The 19,766-nt window shown below is 46.2% G+C and overlaps 1 protein-coding gene across 6 annotated transcripts in view; it reads right to left on the reverse strand.

The window, feature by feature from the left end:
- TRAPPC9 (trafficking protein particle complex 9) overlaps positions 1-19,766 on the reverse strand; it is a 724,494-nt gene that overhangs the window by 516,201 nt on the left and 188,527 nt on the right. For 5 of the 6 annotated variants that reach the window (XM_030795379.1, XM_030795381.1, XM_030795380.1 and 2 more), the window contains one exon: positions 4,482-4,634. The exons of the other annotated variant lie outside the window; for it this stretch is intronic. In XM_030795379.1, the coding sequence (XP_030651239.1) occupies positions 4,482-4,634 (153 nt within the window). The remainder of the gene's footprint in view (positions 1-4,481; positions 4,635-19,766) is intronic. 6 annotated transcript variants of the gene reach the window in all.

The raw sequence follows: 19,766 nt of genomic DNA on the forward strand, positions 1-19,766 counted from the left end.
TCTCACCTCTGGTCCTAGCAGCTTCTCCACAGGTGAGGCTTTGTTCTAGAGGAATTATTTGCACTCATCTGCTATTGGAACATACAAACTCCTCCACATTTCAGCTGTTGTTCTCAACTTGGCCCACTGAGCTGTCCAATGAGTACCTGCTGGCTGTTTGGGGATTCCCGGGTGTGTGTGTTTCGGCTTCCTCTTGTGCAGACGGTGAAACTGTGTCGTTGTTAGTGGTTTGTCTGCATCTACTTATATTTTGGGGTCCGTGGGGATACTCTGGTATCTGGTTTTGCTGTATATTTTTGCCTATGGGTATTTGGTTTTTCTATTCTAATTGTTCAGTCTATTTGACTGAATAGTTCATATATTCAAAACCTATGACAGTTTGCCACCAACTTCCAGGACTTATAATTTTAAACATAAAATTCCAAGAAATCAGAGATTTCAAGTATTATAAGGATCATAGGAAAAGAATATACTATTTTGTGGGTGAAAAATTGACTTCTCTTACCCTAGGCTAGTTATATGAAGAAGATAGATATCTGCCAAGAATTTGAAGATAAGGAAAATAATTTGCTTTCTGACGTTTCATTTAGAAACAATTTCTAAAATTCACTTAAAAATCAAAATATCAAAACAGTGCTCTACAAAATCTCTTTCTTGTTATTTTTTATTTTGAAAAATATCAAGCCTATATGAAAGTTACAAGAAGAGAAATGAAGACCCATATCTCTTTATCTACAGCCAACATTTTTTTTATAACTTCAACTTTTATTTTAGAGTTAGGGGGTACATGTTCAGGTTTGTTACATGAGTATACTGTGTGATGCTGAGGTTTGGGAAATGAATGATTCTGTCATCCGGACAGTGAGCGTGGTACCCAACAACTGGTTTTTCCCTCCTTGCCCCCCTCACTCCCTGCCTTCTTGAGTAGTCCCCTGTGTCTGTTGTTGCCACCTTTATGTCCATGAGGACTCAATGCATACCTCCCACTTATATGTGAGAACATGCCATATTTGCTTTTCTATTCCTGCGTTCATTTGTTTAGGATAATGGCTTCCAGATGCATCCATGTTGCTGCAAAGGCCATGATTTCATTCTGTTCTATGGCTGCATAGTATTCCAGGGTGTATATGTACCACATTTTCTTTATCCAATTCACTACTGATGGCCACTTAGGTCGATTCCATGTATTTGGTATTGTAAATGGTTAAAGCCACTAATTTTTAATAATTTGACATTTTTACTTTATTTCTCTCTAGATTCACATTCACATTGTATTTTTTTTCCTTCACCCTATTAAAGTAAGTGCAGACAAATCATCTTTCGCTCTTTTTTTTTTTGAGATAGAGTCTCACTCTGTCACCCAGGCTGGAGTGCAGTGGCTCGATCTCAGCTCACGGCAAGCTCCGCCTCCCGGGTTCACGCCATTCTCCCACCTCAGCCTCCCGAGTAGCTGGGACTACAGGCACCCGCCACTACGCCCGGCTAATTTTTGTTTTTGTATTTTTAGTAGAGACAGGGTTTCACCATGTTAGCCAGGATGGTCTCAATCTCCTGACTTCGTGATCCGCCCGCCTCGGCCTCCCAAAGTGCTGGGATTACAGGCGTGAGCCACCGCGCCCGGCCAATCCTTCTGCATTTATTTCCTAAGACCAAGAATTTTCTGCTATAATTTCAATTTCATTATCATACTCAATATATTTGTCATTGATACAATAATATTATCTTATAATATTCAATTTCTTCAATTGTCCCAAAACAAAGTCTTCTTTTTTAAATCCAGGATACAATTAAGGATGATGCACAGCATTTAATTGTTATATCGCTTCAATCTCCTTTAATCTAGAACATTCTTCCCACCTGCTTTTATAAAATGGGAATTACAACATTTACTTTATAGAGTTTTTACAAAGATTAAATAGAAATAATGCCAGAAAAAAAGTGGCTAGCCCAGTCTTTACACACAACATGTGACAATGTTCAATAAACATTAATTATCTTCCAGCTATCTATGGCCCACACTGAATCCAGGATTCTGGTTCGTGCAACAGCTATCCAGGTTGCTGTGAATTTTTTAAGCAGCATTTAACTTCAGTAACCATAATTAATGCAAGTCCATGCCTGAGAACCAAATTGGGTCCACATGTGGTCCCCCGTTAGATGTCTCTGAGACTGTTAGACTGTGAGCTACAGAGGGTCGTCTCCCACTTCCCAGAGGCCAGAAATGAGCCTCTGCCACTGAGTTCACAGCCACTTCACATAAGGGCGCAGTGATGGTCTCGTGCTTCCTCAGACTGAACTACACGTAACAAGGCATCCATGGACCAAGCTCTGGGAGGTTCTTTGTGCCTATCTTTTCCTCCATAAAACTTGACCTGGTTTCCTCTGTAAGACTTACCTTAGAGATTCGCTGTCTCTTTCTGCCACATACTATGTAAACAACCAGCCAGAGCTTCTATTAACTGTTATTAATAAAGGGGGCATCTCATGAGTAACCACTATGTGCCATGACCAGCAATCAGGCCAGCCTCACATTTACAAACCACTTGGTAACCATAATTCGAGGTCTGATTTGGTTTTGTTTTAAAAGATAGAAGAAGGTATTCCCAGACTACAAGTCCCAAATTGCAGTTTTGCTCAATTTTTCTCTCTGACCTTAGAAGGGCAGAGAGACTGCCCTAGTCCCCTCTATAACAAAAGGCAGAAGCACAATAATAACAGGACAAAATAGGTCTGCACTGAACATGTAAATTCAAACAACCAAACACAAAAAGCCAAGCCTTCCACTTGGAAGCCTTCCACACTGTTCCTCAGGAATGAGACGACCCTGGCAGGCCATGGGAGAAACCACGGTCACCATTCCCTCACTGCTAGCCTGGAGTCCACGTGCCAAGACATAGCCCTGGGGTAATATCCAGTCCCAAGTGTTCCGGGGCAGGTGCTGGGCACCATTTATTCTGCCAAACCCCCTTCTTGGGAAAAAGAATTCAGAACCTATGTAACCCTCTGTCTACTGATTAAAAAGAAAAAATGCAGTTCAGTGGGATAAAGCCATTTACAAACCAACCAAAAAATCCATGTCATCAGACATTTTTAAGTCTTGGTATAATTTTAAATCCTCTTGACTTTTTTCATTTTCTAATGTGTCCAACCCTAAATCTGTTTTTCTACCTTTGTTAATAATATAAAAAGAATATTTTACCAAGTACCAGCACTACAGAAGAAGCTCATGCTGACTATTTGAACTGCAGAGGGTGCAGACAGCAAACTCTATGGAGGGCGTCTGTTAGGGACTGAGCTGCGTCCCCCTTCCCCAGCTGCATCTACTGAAGGCCTAACCCCCAATGGGACAGCTTTAGGAGGTGGGGCCTTTGGGAGGTAATTAGGTTTAGATGAAGCAATGGAGGTGGAGCCCCCTCTATGAGATGAGTACCCTTGTAAGAAGGGGTGGACACCAGAGCTCCCCTTCTCCTCCACGTGGGGACGCAGCACGAAGGTGGCCACCTGCAAGCCAGGAAGAGGGCCCTCCCTCACCAGAAAATCACCACGGCTGACACTCTGATCTCAGACTCCCAGTCTCCAGAGCTATGAGGAAATAAATCTTGGTTGTTTAAGCTGTTCTGTCTGTGGTATTTTGTTAGGGGAGCCTGAGTTGACTGAAAGACTCCACAACTCCACACTGCCTCCAAATGAATGCTTCATAATTTGGCATAATTAATTTATGAAATCTTTTTTTTTTTTTTTTTTTTTGAGATGGAGTCTCAGCTGTGTTGCCCAGGCTGGAGTGCAGTGGCATGATCTCGACTCACTGCAACCTCCGCCTCCCAGGTTCAAGCGATTCTCCTGCCTTGGCCTCCCAAGTAGCTGGGATTACAGGCATGCACCACCATGCCCAACTAATTTTTGCATTTTTAATAGAGACAGGATTTCACCATGTTGTCCAGGCTGGTCTCAAACTCCTGGCCTCAGGTGATCCGCCCACCCTAGCCTCCCAAAGTGCTGAGATTATAGGTATGAGCCACCATACCCAGCCAATCTATGAAATCTTATCTCTAATCAGTCCTAATGTTACAACAAATATAAATTTCCATTTCTTCCACACTCCACCTCCTTATGGATATCATCAGACTTTGAAGGAAAACTTTATCATCACAGCTAATTAGATGTCTAAAGAATCACAGCAGTTATACTTGAAAAAATGCAGTAATTCCTACATTCCACTAATTTAGAATGACCTGCTGGTAAATGAGTACAAAATAATAAAGAGTGAGAATTAAATCATTTAGATAAAAAGTACTTTTATTACTTTCAGACACATACAGTAACTCACTCTGTTAACCAAGTGCCCAGGAGATGTCTCAGGCAGCTTGAGTTAATGAATGACAAGTGAGTTACAAACAGCAAACAGCAGGCATCAAGGGATAGGGGTTGCTACACAGTATCTAGGACCCTGACGTGCTAATTAAAATTAGGAAAGCGCTTACCATCACTGAGATCCTGCAGGAGATTCTCCTGGCAGGAGAAATCCAGCTTCACTTTGATGTTGATTGTGAACGTGGCCACCTTCCCAGGCTGCAAAGGGAACTGGGCAAGGGTTTCCTCTAGCTTCCAGCTCAAGAAGTCGCCATACAATTTTTCTATAATAATGACAATGACAGTGATGAGGATGCTGTAACTGAGGCGGTATGGGACTTGCCAATTGCCTAGAAAATTCTGATGCATTCTCAAAAGCCAAGGAAGAAGAAGAGCTTTTAAAATGTGTAAGATCCAAGTGACAAGAACATTCCAGAACCAAGAAATGTTGCAAGGCAATCACCCCTGTTTATGAACGAAGCACAGGGAGGAGGAGGAACGGCTCATCTCTAGAGGCACCGAGCTCAAGCCAAGCCATCTTGACGCCTTAGTGAGCAACTCCTCCTCATTGACCAAATAAATGCTGTTTTGCTCTTATAAACTAAATCAGAGTTAAACTAAATTTCTCCACAATGAATATTTTCTGTATTATATCACCTTAAAGAGAAACAGATCCAAGTGCAGTAGGGAAAGTATATACTTAATATGAGACACCTCTTCACAAAAAGAGAATGCAAAATCAAAACCCAAGCGGGACGCTGTGGCTCACACTTATAATCCCAGTACTCTGAGAGGCTGAGGCGGGGTGAATCTCTTGAGGCCAGGAGTTCGAGACCAGCCTGGACAACATGGTGAAACCCCGTCTCTACAAAAAATACAAAATTTAGCCAGTGTGGCAGCACGCCTCTGTAATCCCAGCTACTCGGGAGGCCGAGGCAGGAGAATGGCTTGAACCCGGGAGGTGGAGGTTGCAATGAGCCAAGATCATGCCACTGCGCTCCAGCCTGGGTGACAAGAGCGAGACTCTGTCTCAAAAAAAAAAAAAAAATCAAATCACAGAATTAAGGACAGCACCTTGGGAAGGGCCTCTGGGGAGAGGTGTTTCCCTGGCTTTCTTGCAAATACACTGTGGTCTTTAATAAAAAGTCTTGAATGTTAGAGTCACATGGCCTTGATTTTGGTGCCTTTTTGACACTGACTAACTCGAGTGCCATGGAGAATAATGATCCCTTGCAGTCAAGGTTTCTTCGTGTGGAAAATGGGGATAACAATTACTGCACCGCAGGGTTATTTTATAGCTTCAATAAAGTACTATCTGTAAAAGCACCAAGAAGACCACAAGCACTGTAAGAACCTCAGGTAACACGGGAGGAAGGCGGACAGGAAGGGGACACAGGGAGGCCACTGCTGGTGCCCCCTGAAGTAGCTGTGTCTCTCCATGGCTCCAGTTCCTAAAACCCAGGCACAGTATGACATGCTGCCTTGACATCCAGTGAAACTGGGAGGGCCCCAAATGGCCTCACCACAAGTCCCCTCCTGACTCTGCTCCTGCAGATACAGGGTCCCTCAGCCAGGCAGGCTTCCTAGGCACAGAAAGCAGGTGCAGCCCTGTGTATCCTGAGCAGTGGGTGTCAGTTCCCTGCCAGCCTGGGAGGGACTGAAATAAGCCAGTCACATCCTCCCTGGGGAGCCGGGGGCAGCCCTCCCTCTCCATACCCCAAAGCCCACCTCCCCCAGCCCCTGGGCAGCTGCTCTGTTCCTGAGTGCAGCCCCATGTGGCCCTATGTGGCATAGTATCCTCCTCCCCAGCTGTGAATGTCTGTGACCAATGAACTGCTGGCAGGTGCACATGTCCTGTGTCACGTGCTAGGTGTCTGGCTGTCCCCACATGGTAGAGCAAGAAACCCTCCTGACCAACACAGAGGACAGGAAGCCATGAGCACGGGGCCCTCCTCCTCCCAGGAAGGGCCCAGCTTCCAGGCTCTGCAAAGGTCCTCCTCCTGGTGCCCCTCCAGCCTAGGAGGCAGGAGCGACTTGCTGTTTTCCCACCATCCCCTTTCTGGGAACCAGTTCTCTATGCTGAATGTCTTTGGTCTGAATAAGGAGACGGTTTTAGAGAGATGAAGTAACTTATCCATGGTCACAAACTATGGAATCGGTCTAGAATCCCAGATCCAAATGATTCCAAAGTCACATTCACCTCCCGCATGAAGATATTTCATGGTGAAGTTCAAATATAAAGTCTTGGTCGGAGGACCCAGAAATGAACCTCACAGGAGCTCAGTGGAAGATGGAGAGCTTGACCAAAATCCCCATGAAAGAAAAAAGATACATGGTGTGCTAACTCCAGAACACGAGGACAAACTGAGCTGCAAAATAAGCAGACATATTCCTGGCCAGAGGTGTGCTCGACCATGGCACGGTCCTGCAGAACTGGCCAAGCTCCCTCTGGAGCACGTCTGACAGACAGCGTTTATGTCTCCATGTTTCCTTAAAGAAGGATACTAACACAGAGAGACAGATCCAGGGGACAGCGTCCTTGAAAACTGTTTAGAAACCACATCACACTCATTTATTTACTTAGTCATTCACAGAACACCTCAAATGTGCCAGACACTCCACGTGTTACCTCACTTAATCCTCCCAACAACCAGTGAAATCATGGAAGGAGGTTAGCATATGTAACAGGTCATTCAGCTGTCAGTGGAAGACTTGGCATATCATAGATGTTCAATAAATATTAGCTGCCCTTCAGCATCACCCAGTCCACCACCTTAGATGGTGTTCAGACGCTTTGCAAACTGATACTATCACAGTATTTTAGAATGATCTGGGAAAAGATAGACGGCTGGGAAAAGGATGATGGAATTGTTGAGCGGGCTGGTTCCTGGAAAGTCAACTTTAATGACAGTCTGAAGAATGAATCCCTACGTTCAGATGGTTTCGAGAAGGTGTGGGCCGGGTGCAGTGACTCACACCTGTAATCCCAGCACTTTGGGAGGCCAAGGTGGGCGGACCACCTGAGGCCAGGCATTCGAGGCCAGCCTGGGCAAGAGGGCGAAACCCCATCTCTACTAAAAACACAAAAATTAGCTGGACATGGTGGCACACACCTGTAGTCCCAGCTATTCAGAGCTATTCAGAGCCCAAGGCATAAGAGTCACTTGAACCAGGGAGGTGGAGGTTGCAGTGAGCCAAGGTCATGCCACTACACTCCAGCCTGGGCAATAAAGCGAGACTCCGTCCCAAAAACAGAAGAAGCTGTGGCTGTTGGATGAGATTCTTATAGGAATTTAGTGAAAGGGAAATGGAGAATCGGAGGGAAGTATTATGCAAAATTCAAGGTGGGAGATGGAATGGGTCAACAAGAATCACCTAAAGTAGAAGAAAGTGCATCATATCTGATTATAGCCACTCTAATTATAGGACACACATCTAAACACTTCAGTCAAGTTTTGGGGGCAAAGGGTACAAAACGCTGGTAGCATTGGTATTTCATGATGGCAACAGGCCACTGAATTCTCTGTCTGGAAACCCGCTTCAACACACAACATTTGGCCCTTGGCTGCTCAGGGAAATGTGTGGATACTCACATATGTGATTTATCCTTTAGACGGTAAGTCACTCAATCAGAGAAAGAACAAAGATCTGTCTCCAAACGGGAAAAGAACTTCAAAGCCATCTTACAGGTGAGAAAGCAGAAGGAAAAGGAGAGTCTGACACAAAATCATATCATCAGTTGGGTCGCAGCTTTCTTCCCACTCCTTCAGAAGGGCTCTGACGACACCTTGGCTCATTAGTAAGGAAGGTAACTGACTTTCTTCCTTCCCACCTGCTCTCTCAGGCCATGCCAGTTCTCTGCCTACTCGATGTGACCTCCTCCACGCAGGACCCCCGGGCAGGCCCACCTGCTTCCGCTTGGTTGCCACTCTATGTGTATTCTGAGAATCTACCCTCCCGCAAGACACTGGAGTTCCTTTCCACTGTGGTCTTCTGTAGGTGCTGACACGTCTGTGGGCAGCTGCAGAAGCTGTGGTTAAACACAACTGAAACTACAGGCCTGGGTTCAAACCCCAGATCCCCACCTTCCTAGCTTGCCATTGGCTGTGTTACTTTCCTGGGGTCTCAGCTTCCCCTTCTTTTACAAGTAAAGCGGGGAGAAATACCAGTACCTACTTTCTAGGGCTGCTGTGAGGGTTAGCAGGTTTAAAACACATAGAGTACTTAGGACAGGGCACGGTGCCCAGTGAGTCTCAGTTAAGTGTTTGTTCTTATAATTATTCAGGTTTGGCAAGAACACCACCAATGATGGGGGCTCGTAGCCTTCCATGCCTACTACTTCCTGCTACTTCCATTACGGGACAGTCCCAATAAGTGTTCAGGTGTCTGAGCTCTCCCTCTGTGCCAGGCACTGTCTGAAGCTCAAATGCTAAGGCCAGAGGAGGCATGAGTATCAGCCATAGTGCAGAGTAGTTAGCTTACAGCACACCCTTAGCTCCTCCCAAAATCTCCATATGCCAGCATTATCCACATCACACGAATGAGCGAACTAGAGTTCAGAGAGATCAAGCAGCTTTCCTAAGGGTACAAAGCTAGCATGCCCCAGAGTCAAGGAGTGAACCCTGGCCCTCACACGCATTCACCGTGCCTCTGCCCTCTGGCAGTTCAGAACGCAATTGCTGCCTCTTCTCCATGCAGCAGTGCTCGCGCTGGCCCGGGCCTCTTCTGCGCTGAGCCAACCTGTCCACCTTCCTTCTACTTCTCCTCCAGTGGCACTCGGAGGTGCCATCCTGACGACACTACTTTAGACCCACCTTGGTTTGAAAAGAAGCCTCCCCAAACAGAGCCAAGGAGTGGGAAAAAGGACCCCATGCCATGCTAGCGTACAGGGGAGGGAGGAAAGAAGCAGACGTCCTTTCAGAAGTTGACATCTGGTGACACCTCCAATAGACTCCTAGCATGGGGGGTCCCTGAATATGCCGAATGCTTTCTCAAGTCCAGAACTCTGCCCCATCATGTGCCCCCTATTGAAAATGTCTTCCCCTGCCTTCTCTGCCTGGCTGGATTTTCTAGAGCTTTTTAATACCCAGGTCCAGGGTATCTACTCAGATATGCAACCATCCCAGCCCTGGCTCTCAGGCTGAAGGCCCTCCCGCCATGCCTGCAAACACCTGCACATGCCTCCAGGACAGGCTCCAGCACTCTGCACCCAACTGTGTGAGCTGATCTTTCCATTTGTATCTCTCACTGGGTTGTGCATGTGAGGAGAACTGCATCACTGTCCTTTGGCAAAGTAAGTAGTCATTCTTCAGATAAATATTTATTCAATGTCTCCTGTGTGTCAAGCTCTGTAGCGGGCACAAAAAAACACATCCATGGGCAAACAGGCCAGTGACCACTCTCCCAGGGTTCATGGTCTGACAGAGGAGACAGAAATTAGGCAGGAAACTAGACACAAGACAACAAAGTGTGTCATGACCGGGTCAGTCTGTCTTGGGTATGCGACAGCACATGACAGACAAGTCTGGAGGGCCAGGGAAACTCCCCGGAGAGACCACCATTCAGACACGGCCTGAGGGAGCAGGAGGGCTTGGGCAGGTTCAAAAGAGGGAGGGTGACCTTGTGCAACTAATTCTGGACTTGTTCTCCACGTTCACACACTCCCTGGCACAAGTAATGGACTTGACATTTCAAAACTCCTCACACACACAGCTGTTGCCATCTTCTTCCTCTATAATAATCTATAGAACATAAAGATTTTAGATGTTTGCTGATAATTCTTTTGTTCTTGGAGCACATGGCACTAACCTAGTCTGGAAACACAATTAAATTTTACAAATTTTCCTGATCTCTCACCTAAACTGCAGTCCAGAAATTCAAGCCGCCTGCTAGATATATTTTCTAGGGGTTTTGCCAGCACCTGACCCCAAAATGGAAGCTATCGCTTTCCCTTCCAAACCATTTACAGCACCGAGATCCTCCTGATGACCCAGGAACTTACATTATATAAATATGTGCCCAGTAGATTCATAAATGGCATTTTGTCTTTCTCTTTCAATCCAGTCAATCAATTCAGGATGGAATGAGATAAGAGAGGCCACGCCACATGAAACCAGTGCAGAAAACCAATGGGGCCTGCTTTCTGGGGGCCAGGGCCCAAGGCCTCAAGAACATCAGAAGTGTGTGCCAACTTCTTTAAACGGCCTATCCCAGGGCTGCAGGGGTCCTGGCCAACCTCCCCATGAACCGCCAATACAGCTGAGATACTGAGGCCCTGTAAGAGCCTCCCCTCCCAAGTGTCCTGTCAGACCATTTCTGAGACACGGGCCCCAAGAACCAGCTAGCTACCCCTTTGGGTCCTGCCCTGTGGCAGCTCAGCCCACCCTGCGGAGGAAGCAGCAGAGGGCTCTCAGGCTCATCTCTGGCTGCACTGGCACATAACAGCAACGTCGTGGGATGGGCACCCAGGAATCCCCTCTCACAGCTGCTCTCCTTCCCCGCCCTTCACCCCTGTGCCCTAGCTACCTGCCTGCACACACCACTCCCTCTGCCAGGAATGCCCCGCTCACTTTCTCAAATACAGAAACTCTATGCATCCTCAACAACCCAACTTGGAAGCTCCTTTCCTGTGATGCCTTCCCATCCCACATCACTGCTCTGGGCTCCAACACACACGCCTCTAGCGGAACACCATCAAGGTACCAAGCAGCTCATTCTTCTACCAAATGGTCAAAAACAGAAGGCACGGACCAGACCTTGCCTTTGAACCTCACCACCTTGGGAGGGAGGGTGTGTGCTAGTTACAAACCCCAGCTTCAGGACAAAAGGCCCTGGGTTCACATCCTGGCTCCGGCCGACTATCCTTTGGTAAGTTGCCAAAGTTCTGTGTATCTTAGTTTACTCATCTATAAAATGGGTTGTCATGCAGAATCAACAAGTTCACAGAAGTCAAATGCTTACAATAGTGCCCAGCTTAGAATAAGTACTCAACCAATGCTAGTTATTCCCCCCACTCCTCAAGCCCCAGTTTCCTTCTCCTAACTGGACAATCTTCACAACCCTTTATCAGAGCTGTGTGAACGAAGTGATTCCTGCAGAGTGTCTAACCCTGTCCCTGGCATTCAGTGAATGCACGTTAGGGTTAGCTGCCATCAGCGCCCCTTCCCATGCAATGGCTCACAGGGCCTGGCTCCCAGCAGGCACTCAACAGTGCGTGAGGCTGAACACACACATGTGCCCAGACATCACGCTTAGAACAGATGGAAAAGAGCTATGTGAAAAAAGCAGAATACCACAGTGAATATACGATTAATTCCAATTATATGAAAACATTGACATCGAAAAAGAAAACGAAGACATGCCTATCTGCTCTTATTGGTTGTCCTTGAGTCATGAGATCACGGGTAGTTTCAAATTGTTTTATGTTTTTTTGAATTTTTGACAATAAGTATACATTACGCTTTTATAAGCAAACATATACACACTCACACCTATACACACACATGCACGGATATAAAACCATGCTAACATTTCACTCGAGTCAAAGCTCACCACCCTACCCCCACCCTCCAATTTAGTACAGAGAGAAGCCCCACGGATCTGGCCTGCAAATCCACATGCAAGACTGACCTTGCTAAGGCCCATGGCTCGAGAGTGAAGTGGGTTCTGAGCCAATGGTGATGCTTTCTATGGTGTCCTACAAGAGGGCCAGGGAATCATGTGAACTGGTGAGACGGACAACAATCAAATGGGGCATGTGTATCACTGCTGAAGTCCCCAGACTCAACTCTGCCAGCTGAATAAACTTCTCTGAGGTGGTGGATGAACTCTGCTGCAGCCATGCGAATTGGCAGGCGATCAAATGCCGAGAAAAAATTTGCCCAGGCTAATGAAAACCACTAGTCCAAACTAATTAGGTAAGTTCTACCTCTCCTTTCTATTACCTGTGCTAACGTGGCAAGGAAGGGCCACTCCGGAGGAAGGAGAAAGGAGAACACAAGACAATAGTTGAAATAACCATCTATTAAGTCCTATCTTTTAACTTCACATTAGAGCTACATTGTCCACATGTGTACTAAAGAGGCAGCTAAAAGTCAAAGAGTTTAAGCAACTTACCCAAAGCCCAACAGCTAATAAGTAACAGAACCAAGAGTCAGATCCAGCACTGGCAAAGACCAATCTGCCTCTCACCCCTTATCTGAAGCCATGAACCCAACCAGCATCATCACCAGGTCGAAAGCACACACAAGGAGAGGCTCACGAAGGTGAGGGGAGAGGGTGCTTTAAAAAGATATGGCAGGAAAAAAATATAATGGCCAAGCACATGAGCTCTGGGGTGAGACACACGTGAATCTGGGTCCTAACACTGCCATCTTACCAGCTCTTTGAACATGGGCAGTCACATGCCCTCTGTCATCCCAAGACGCCCTGTCAGTACATGAAGACCATGTTAGAGGTGATGTGGAGACAGAATGAGACAGCGTAAAGGCTTTCTGCGGCACCTGGCCCACAGGACCTGCCTAGGTCATGTGCATGAAAGTCCTCTGTCTGCTCTGCAGCACTGTGATGAGACTTGGTTTTTACATTCTATTGCTGCCCATTTCATTCATTCAATGGACATTTACTGCACAGCCTTAAAATATCCTCATGGCAGGCGCTATGCTAGGTTCTGGGGACAGAGATAAAAAAGATGCAGCCCCTGCCCTCTGGGGAGGTTGTCTCTGATTATAGGAAGAAATGGTATCGGGACTACAGGAGAAGCCCCCAAAAGCTGGGACCAGATGAGAGATGAGGCTTCTCTCAATCTAAAAATTTCTGTAAAGTTTACAATACCATTACACACAGAACAGGTTCAACAACTGCTTGCTGAATTAATTGCCCAAGCCAGGGTAGCCTATAACTGAAATAAGACTTGCTGTCCTAGTAGCTGGAAGTAACAGGTGAACCTGCTAGGGTCCCAGACCTCTATAAAATATCTCATTCTTTCAGCTATCAGTCTAGTGTATCAGGAGTGTACGACTAAATTCAAAAACTATAATTACAGCACTATTCTTGCCCGTTGGGATGGCTTTTCATTTCTTAAACGTGCTTCAACTGAGAGATGAACCCTGTCAAAATGCACTGTGCATGCCCACCCACCAGGCTTCCCCATGGTCATGGCTGCAGGATGCATCAGACACCCAGATAAGGAAGACTGGCTTGTAATGGAGACATGAAACCAAAGAAATACCACCTGCCAAACACAACCCGGAAGGAAGAGAAGGGGGAGGAGACAAACATTTAGCATGCTAGTTACTGTTACTTAAATCACCATCACCAGCCATCTAACCTCTATGGAGTACTCCCATAAAACAGGTACTAAGACCTGTACGTCTATTGTCTCATTAAATCCACACACTGATTCTCTGAATAGGTCCTGCTATCACACCCATTTTAGGGAAGAAGCTCAGGCCATGCAGAAGTGGGTATAGCCAGGATTCAACACTCTGCTCTACAACCCACCCCTTAATAAGTTCACTGGCTTAATCCTAAAAGCCTGTGAAATCGTGCTGTAGTTCCATTTTAAGAAGCGCACTTTTTTCCTCATTTTTTTTTACAGAGACATGACATACCAAAGACCCCAAACAACTAACTGGGAGTTTGATTTTCAGGAGCTCCAAAGTGGCAGGCCAGACATCTTCATCCCCTCAGCCCTCCCTGCGTTATTTATTTCCCATCCACGCTCCCGAGGCGCTGAACATGACAGGTCTCACAGAACCGTTAAAAGGCATTTCACTTTGTCTTAAGATCAGCTTGTTTTGTAAACTTCTCCAGCGTGACCCTAGAAATGTGTAAAATGCTGAACCGTACCAGAAAGCCGCTGCAATCGTGTATATGAGGGGGCAGGAAGTTGAATGACTTTTAGTCATTCAGGAATTTCAATGTCTTTCTAGGAGACACACCAGTAAATCCATTCACTGTGGTTAGTCAACATGCAGTAGAAATAATACAGGATGTGCAGCTGGAATTCAGTTCAATTCAGTGCACACGTCTGCCTCCTACATGGAGCCGTGAGCTCCTCAGGACCGGGTTCATGCATTATTCATGTGCCTGCATGGTGACTGGCATGTCAATGTGATGTAAATGTTGGATTGTTGAATAATACAAAGCCAAGTGAGGTAAGTGTTATTGTAACAGAATATAAGCAAGGCAATGGACGGTAGAAGTGGCTTAATTAATTCTACTTGAAGGGCTCGGGAAAGCTTTCAGGAGGTGGCAGTGGATGGAACTGCAAATGAAGGATAGACTGTGGGATGCACAGAGGACATCTGGGAGTGAGCAAAGTTCCAAATATATAAAAGTGTGTTCAAAGACAGCTGGAGCACAAGGGCTGTGGCGGAACACTCTGCACTCCCCAGGGCAGAGCCCTCAGTCGCATTCACCTGGGTGTCCCCAGTGCCGGACACACTGGCTACCACATAGGAAGTGCTCAGTACAGGCTGCTGAGGAGTCCAGCAAAGGCAAGAGCAGCTGGCAGCCATAAAGACAGACAGGTGAGCACCAGAGGGGGCAACCACTCCAAAAATGAGCAGAGAGGACGATCCCTCTGCTGCCCCACCCTGCCCACTGCTTTCACGGGACACCTTGCACCTGTTCACCATTGAGCCTCCCATTACTCTCAGAGCTCCAGGAGGACAGGGATAACTGTGGTCCTGCTCCCCAAGGCACAATACCTGAAGCACAGTGGGTACTGGGGAAGTGTGCAAGAAAGAAACGGAAGGAAAAAGGTGGGCAGCCAGCCAAGGGATGGATTTCACTGAATGCAGGGCTAAGAACCTAGGGATAGGAAAATAATTACAACATGTTTTAGAAAGGTGACAAATGAGTTGACATTTTTATAAGATGACAATGGCAGCAGCATCAAAGATAATAGCACCTTACAGGAGGAACCAGGATTTACCAAGCCCTAACTAATGCCAGGTACTGTATTAAGTGCCTTACATGTAGCATAACAACCAGAAGAGCTATGGAGTGCCAGCTGCACTAGGAGGGGACAATGGTCACAGACACAAGTAACTTGGTCCAGGTCACCCAGCCAGTAGGTAGCAAAGCCAGGACTCTAACAAAAGTCTGTCCGATCCTAAATATTGTAACGTTGACCATCATAAGTAAGGTGAAAATTGAGGGAGCCCTGACCTAGGGGCTTCCGACTAGTCTGCTGGCCTGGCTACCCGGAGCTGGCTGCCGCAGCTGTCCTCAGCTCCATCTCTACCTCTGTCCACGCCCAGATATGCAAGTGGGACTTGGTGTGAAAACTGAAGCAGAGATTGGAGGAACTGAATCCTTTCCCCCGCTCCCCAAGACGCTCCACTCTATGACAATACGAAGAAGTAGAAGCCACTTTTCTACAAGACTGATTTCTAAAATTTTGCCCTGCCTTGCCATAATTATTTTTAAGAAAAGAATTATATAAAAATCGCCTAACAAAAGCACCTCGGAAACAGATCAGACCAGAAAGTTAGAAAGCCCAGCAGGGTAGGAGCTGTCATATGGCACTTCAGCCAGCTCATTACCGAACCCCTCGGGTCCTGAGAATTGCACGGGTAACAGGTTTCCCTTTGTCAGCAGGAGCCAATCGTCTCCTCCCCGTCAGCGCCGCCCATGGCCTCCCAAGGTGCTTCTCACACTCTTGCTTTCCCGGCTTGCTTCCCTGTATTATGAGCAGGCTTATGCTGACTCTACTAAGTGGCTTCTAGTTTGGATTTGCTATGGTTTTAATGAAAGTATACCTTTATTCACCTGGGGAATTGTTACATTTCACCATCCCAGAAAGTCTGAGAACAAGGGGAAAGCTAAGACAGTTTCTGAATCATCCTAGAAAAAAAAAAGTTGGGGGGGGAAGGAGAGAGAGAGGAGGGGGAGGTGGCGAGAGAGAGATGAAGCCAGGAAATGTAGACAAAGGCACCTGTCTTCCTCAAACGGGGCATGCATCTGCTTATTTCGAGTCAGTCTTAACAATTTGGATGTTCTGGTTTTCCAGGCCCTGGCAGACCAAGGAAGCCAAACCATCAGTCCTGGGACTGCAACTAAACAGCTACTCCTACCCCACCCACCCTGTGCTAAGCACTGTGTTAGGTCCTCCAGAGACAGGAACGTGTGTTCCGGGATGACCACGTGAGAGAGGGACTGGATCCTGGTAAGTATCCAGATGAGAACACCAAGCCTCCAGCAGTCAGTCAACTTGCTCAAGACAAGTCACACAGCTAAATAATACGAGATGTCAAAACCCATGTTCCTGTCATCACGCCAGCTGAACAGAGACTGTGCCGGACAACCCGCAGCGACAGAGGCAACGAGCAACAGCAACACCCACGAAAGGGAGAGGAAAACCACACAGAAACCAGGAGGGCAACAGGCCAGCCTGTTCCACATACACAGAAGAGCAGAGTGCAAGAAGAGATTCGACGCTGCCACCCCAGGCCGTGCCCAGGTCAGTAACGGAAGAATGTTCAAAGTCCCACCTTCAGAATCCTACTATTTCCAAGCATAAGGTATGCTCAGAAGATGTCTAACCACATCGCTTATTTGTGTATTAAGTTCTGTAGCTTAAGAGTGACGTATTCAAATAACAAGCAAATCCACACACATGGGAACAGCTTATTCCCCTCTGATGCCAAACAACCAAGGTATTCATAGCTAAGAAATAAGAGAGGAAATTCACAGTGCAGAGATGATTTTTCTATAGCCACAGCACTGTGGAAAGCTGAATAGCTTGGTCGTCCGATGTAATATGTGTTTGCACCTTAAAAGTGGGCCTTTCTGTTTTCCCCCTTCCTTCCTGTGGCACAGAACCGGGTGTCTGAAGGGGCTCTGCAGAATCCTACACAGTAATATGCTGCAGGAATAATAAGAGAGCCATCAATTTACAGTGGAATACCTGTCACCAATTTTTTTCCCCTGTGAAATTTCATTTCAGAAATAATAGTCATTATTTAAATGCTAGCATTTAGGTAAGGGCTATCAAGTGAAATTGGTTGCTTTATGTTGATAATAACAGAGGCATTACTGCCGCTGTGAACCCGAGACATGTAAGAAGCCATTAATATTAGCTTCTAACTCCAGGGATGCTGTGGTACAACATTCATGAGAAAAGCAATAAAGAGAATCTCGCCTCAAAACATTTATGGATTTTTAATTATAACAATATGGAGCCATCATTTTTTGTTAAAATATTAAACAGAAGAATGAAGAAATTAAGTGGTGTGTATGTGCATTTACGTATACAGGTATGTATATGTTTCTATTTGTATCACACTCACATACACATATCTTTGAACATTTGTGGAAAAGCTAATATAGTAAATGTTTCTTAATTTGAGCTTTATTACAATGAAATCTACGACTAAGCAAAAGCAAGAGTTCACCTCTTTCACAATCTACACATAAAAACTTGCTTACAAGTGGCCAGGCATGGTGGGTCACGCCTGTAATACAGGACTTTGGGAGGCTGAGGCGGACAGAGTATTTGGGCTTAGGAGTTCAAGACCAGCCTGGCCAACATGGTGAAACTCTGCCTCTTCGAAAAATACAAAAGAAAAAAATTAGCCGGGCATGGTGGCTCTCACTTGGAGTCCCAGCTACTCGGAAGGCTAAGGCAGGAGAATCGCTTAAACCTGGGAGATGGAGGTTGCAGTGAGCTGAGGTTGTACCACTGCACTCCAGCCTGGGAGACAGAGTGAAACTCTAAGAAGACAAAAAAAAAAAAAAAAAAAAAAAACTGCTTACACGTGAATTCAAATTAGAAGAATTACATGACATTGCTAGACCCTCCTTGTCCAGAAATGGGGTGGGTTATAAACACTCATCTCTGTGGCCAGGTGCAGTGGCTCACGCCTGTAATCCCAGCACTTTGGGAGGCCGAGGTGGGTGGATTACGAGGTCAGGAGACAGAGACCATCCTGGCTAAAACGGTGAAACCCCGTCTCTACTAAAAAATACAAAAAAATTATTGTGGGTGTGGTGGCGGGTGCCTGTAGTCCCAGCTACTCAGGAGGCTGAGGCAGGAGAATGGCGTGAACCTGGGAGGCAGAGCTTGCAGTGAGCCGAGATCGCGCCACGGCACTCCAGCCTGGGCAACAGAGTGAGACTCCGTCTCAACAACAACAACAAAAAAAACCCACTCATCTCTGTGTTAGGAATTTGTGAACACAAGGACACACTCACCCCATAAAAGCCCCAATGACAGTCTAGACTCATGAGAGGCCCACAAAGGTCTGTCTGACCCTTAATATCATGGATCCTTACCATAAACTTAAAATGCAGGGGATTTTAAAGGGAGTCTGTAATAGTAAGAATTAAAATAAGTCAGGAAAGCAAAGAAGATGAGAGGAGAAAACAAAGCAAGAACTTCTTTATCTGAAGATTGATGTCTGAAGAAAAAGCGGTTTATTCAGAGGGAGTGAAGATGTGTGCAGAGACTAGAGGGGGCCCCTCATGGGACTCTTGGTGCCTCCCAGGTGTCAGGGATGGAAGGAAAAGGAAAAGGGGAAGGACAATTCGTAGGGTCCACAGGCAGGCTCCTGCAGGCACCAGGCACCGGCATGCAAACGTGGTCTGCAGAAACGATGCACACACCAAGAACAACTGCTATCTATAAAGCAAACAAGCTCAACGTTGTCCCAAGAGCTTTCTCCATCCTGCGTTAACATTTCACGCTCACGACAACCCTATGCAGCTGGTAAGAGTGTCAATACTACGTAAGCACCTACTATGCGGCAAGCATTGCTCTTAGTTCTTAGCTGCTAAGGATGCAGCAGTGAAATAAACAGACCACCACCACTGCCCACCCAAAAACACCTCTTCTTACACTTGGTGTGATTATTTCATCAGAAAAAACTACATAAAGTACCACTCACCTGGTATGTGGAGAGCACTAAGGGTAAAAGCTATTCTTTTGGGGGGTCGTGGTTGTTGTTGTTGTTGTTTGAGATGGAGTCTCACTCTGTCACCCAGGCTGCAGTGCAATGGCACCATCTCGGCTCACCACAACCTCTGCCTCCTGGGTTCAAGCAATTCTCCTGCCTCAGCCTCTCAAGTAGCTGGGATTACAGGTGCCCACTACCACGCACAGCTAATTTTTGTATTTTTTAGTAGAGATGGGGTTTCACCATATTGGCCAGGCTGGTCTTGAACTCCTGGCCTTGTGATCCACCTGCCTCGGCCTCCCAAAGTGCTGGAATTACAGGTGTGAGCCACCACACCCAGCTGAGTAAAAGCAATTCTTAGTACTGAGATATAAAATAACTCTATCGTAGTACAAAAAGAATCATATGGGAACCCAAAGAAGCGGGTGTTTCATCCAGTGTAGCAAAATTTTATACAGCAGACATTTTAGAGACAGTTAAAGAAGCTAAGCTCAATGGGCTTAGAATAAAGAT

This window comes from Nomascus leucogenys, chromosome 16 (genome assembly GCF_006542625.1).
Source record: "Nomascus leucogenys isolate Asia chromosome 16, Asia_NLE_v1, whole genome shotgun sequence".
In the NCBI taxonomy this organism is placed as follows: Eukaryota; Metazoa; Chordata; class Mammalia; order Primates; family Hylobatidae; genus Nomascus; species Nomascus leucogenys.